This window comes from Pteronotus mesoamericanus, unplaced genomic scaffold (assembly GCF_021234165.1).
Source record: "Pteronotus mesoamericanus isolate MK-2021 breed Mesoamerican mustached bat unplaced genomic scaffold, CSHL_Meso_final contig_82, whole genome shotgun sequence".
In the NCBI taxonomy this organism is placed as follows: Eukaryota; Metazoa; Chordata; class Mammalia; order Chiroptera; family Mormoopidae; genus Pteronotus; species Pteronotus mesoamericanus.
Window position 1 is genome coordinate 128436 of NW_026555265.1, and position 2773 is coordinate 131208.

A 2773-nucleotide genomic window follows, 5' to 3' on the forward strand; every position below is an offset into this window, starting at 1 on the left:
AGGTGGCAGGCATTGCAGAGGCCTGACCTACTTATGTAGATGACCCTTCATGAGTAGTTAAGAATGTGAGGGACAACTTACAAGTCTCCTCCAAATGGGAAGTGGCAGATGGAAAGTGACAGAAACATGGATAAGGGGACTGGGCTTCCTGGTACCAGGGGAGAGATCTTGAAGTGGAATTTCTTGGTAGTATGGGGATACTTATGGAAATACCATATGTACCCTTCCCACCCATAGTACATACTATTCTGGAATTGTTACAATATTTGGTTTCTGAGAGCTTTCGAAGAACAGGGAACCTTGTAAAGGTAAGAGATGGAAAAGACCAAAATACTAAGAGTCACCACCGTTGGTTGTGCACTGTGATAATGGCCCTGGAACCACAGCATGGGCAAAGGTAGAGTGTTTTCCAGATCTGCCACGTATCAAGACTTCTTCTCATGTTCCTGAGGGACATCTGTGATCCTAAGTCATTTTAAATGCCATTTCCCACCCCCAAAGTTTTCTGCCTTTTTTTCCTTCCCCATCCCATCTTTCCCCTCTCTTCCCAAAGCCTGACTAAAGCCTCACCCAATCACTCTTGGTGGGTTAGGTGTCCCTCTGTAGACTTCAACTCAGTGCACTGTAATTTCTGGTTTATTTACTTACTGTCCAGTTTTGAAAAGTATGCCCTTTATCTTAATCAACATTCTATCCCCAAAATACCCCAAATAGTGCACCACAATAAAGTTGATGCTCAGCAAATATTTATTTAGTATACTAAATTTCTAACTTAGTGCATTTTAATTCCTCTAGATACTACAATAGCTTAGCAAATAGAGGTACATGTCGTTCTTTTTTTTTCTTTCTACAACAGACAATGAGTGTTGGGAAGCTAGACACCAATCAGCTCTTTTTTTCCTTGGTACCAGATCATCATACTGCAGAGCTCCTACAAACCATTAAAGTACAGCACTACAAGGCTGCGTAATTTGTTTAAGATCGTAGAATAAAATACAAAGTTTTTCAAACCATTTTACAAAACCAGCAAAACTCGGCAAAAAAATAAATAAATCCTACAACAAAAAGTAGACCAATTTCATTTAAACATTAATTTTGCAGTATATTAAATGTAACAAAACATAGCAAGACACAAACTTAAATTCTAGTTACACAAATACAACTATGGCAATAACATTCCTGTCCCCTCATACTACTTAAGAATCCAACAGCAGCTTCCATACCCGTGACCGCCCCATCCCTCCCTGACCACCTTTTTCTCAGCCCTCACCAGGAGCCGATGCCCGCCCAAGCATTAGCGCTGGCCCTAACCCTAATCCTCATACTGGCTTCCTCTGCCAGGGTTTCACAGTCCTGCACTGGCCTGTGCTGGGATTCCTTTTTATGGAGCTTGGCCACGAACTCCAGGATTTTCATCTTGCTGGTTTCCAGGTTGCTTCAGGGACCCTAAGGGAATTCACGTTCGAGTGGATTGGTGTGACGCACCGCCTGCAACTGAGGTTATCACTGCTGCAGGACACCTTCCATAATAACCCTCCTCGGGCCCTCAAAGAGGTAGTGATACGTGGAGGGACACACCCCCAACCGACTCAGCATCTCCTAGACCTTTGCCTCTGTGACGCTATTACCTTGTGTACCAACTGCTCCCAGATCCTCCTCCTCCAGAGGTTTCAGTTTGTTGATCAGGGTATGTGTGGTGCTTATGGCCAAGATGTTTCAGCTCAAAACCAAAGATATACCGCAGGTGTTCTGAGGCCCTAGCCATGATCTCAGGGAAAAGATCCTTTAAGTCTCCCATAATGTACTTCACCATCTCGGAGTGAGAGATGGGAGCGGGAACTGAACCAACGCCGTCACCGTCCGTTCTGGGCGGCTGCAGGCCCTGCGCCGGGCGGGCTGCGCAGCCCCTCTCCCCTCAAGGCGCCAAGGTCCGCCTTGGGGCTCTCCGCAGGTGGGGGATCGGGGCCTTCTCATGCAAGGTGGTCGGAGTCGCACCGTCATTAACCACCATCCTCCTGCTCCTCAGCCTGAGGGACTGGGAGATCCCCGCTCTACGGTTTCTGCAACGCGTTTTCGAGCAGCCAGGTGCAGAGCGCGTACGAGGGCCGAGGGATGTTCAGTCCGCTGCACAAACCCTGCGGAGGGGCTGGACAGAGGCTGGGGCGGCGGGAGGAGGTCTAGGAGAGATGACACAATGCACTGTGTGGGCAGCACCGCAGAGAACTCGGACCCGTGACTGCAACGCTGCCTGTGCCCGAAACCTGCGGCGCGGCCACTGCGCAGTCTCAGTCCGCGCCCGCGCGCCGGCTCGCGGGGCTACTTCCGGCCACCTCGGGCAAGATGGTTGGCCCCGGGGCCGCGGGAAACCCCTCCCCCGCCGGGCCCCTGTGGATGGTGGGGTGCCCATCGGCTTCTCTGGCGGTTGGGCCTCGGGGGCGGGGCGGGGGGGAGTGTCCTCTCTTTGCTGTTTTTTAGGCTGGAGCGCTGGAGGGGCGATACCAGTGTTTTCACAGCCGAGGCTTGCGGAATGGGGGATGTTTCAATGTACAAGGATGCAATAGGGATGGGGTTCTAGCCATGTCTCTCAGCAGGTGCTTATTTAGAAGTGTGTGTATCTAGGATTTTGAGTGATTTACTCTGGCCCAAGTGCGGAGTGCATGGAGGTGAAAGCTGGGAAATAAGGCTGTCCTGCTAATTAGTGAAGGGTCTTGAACAGGATGCTAGGGAGACTGAAACTTAATTCTGAGCACGCTAGGAAAATATCCGGACCCGT

General features: G+C 50.1%; 1 protein-coding gene across 1 annotated transcript; it reads right to left on the reverse strand.

Moving 5' to 3' along the window:
• Positions 1–1266: 1266 nt before the first annotated feature.
• Positions 1267–2001, reverse strand: MAGEF1 (MAGE family member F1). The gene is given in 3 exon segments (XM_054585047.1): positions 1267–1687; positions 1689–1882; positions 1996–2001. Coding segments are annotated over 3 exon segments (621 nt in total).
• Between the last annotated feature and the right edge of the window lie 772 nt (positions 2002–2773).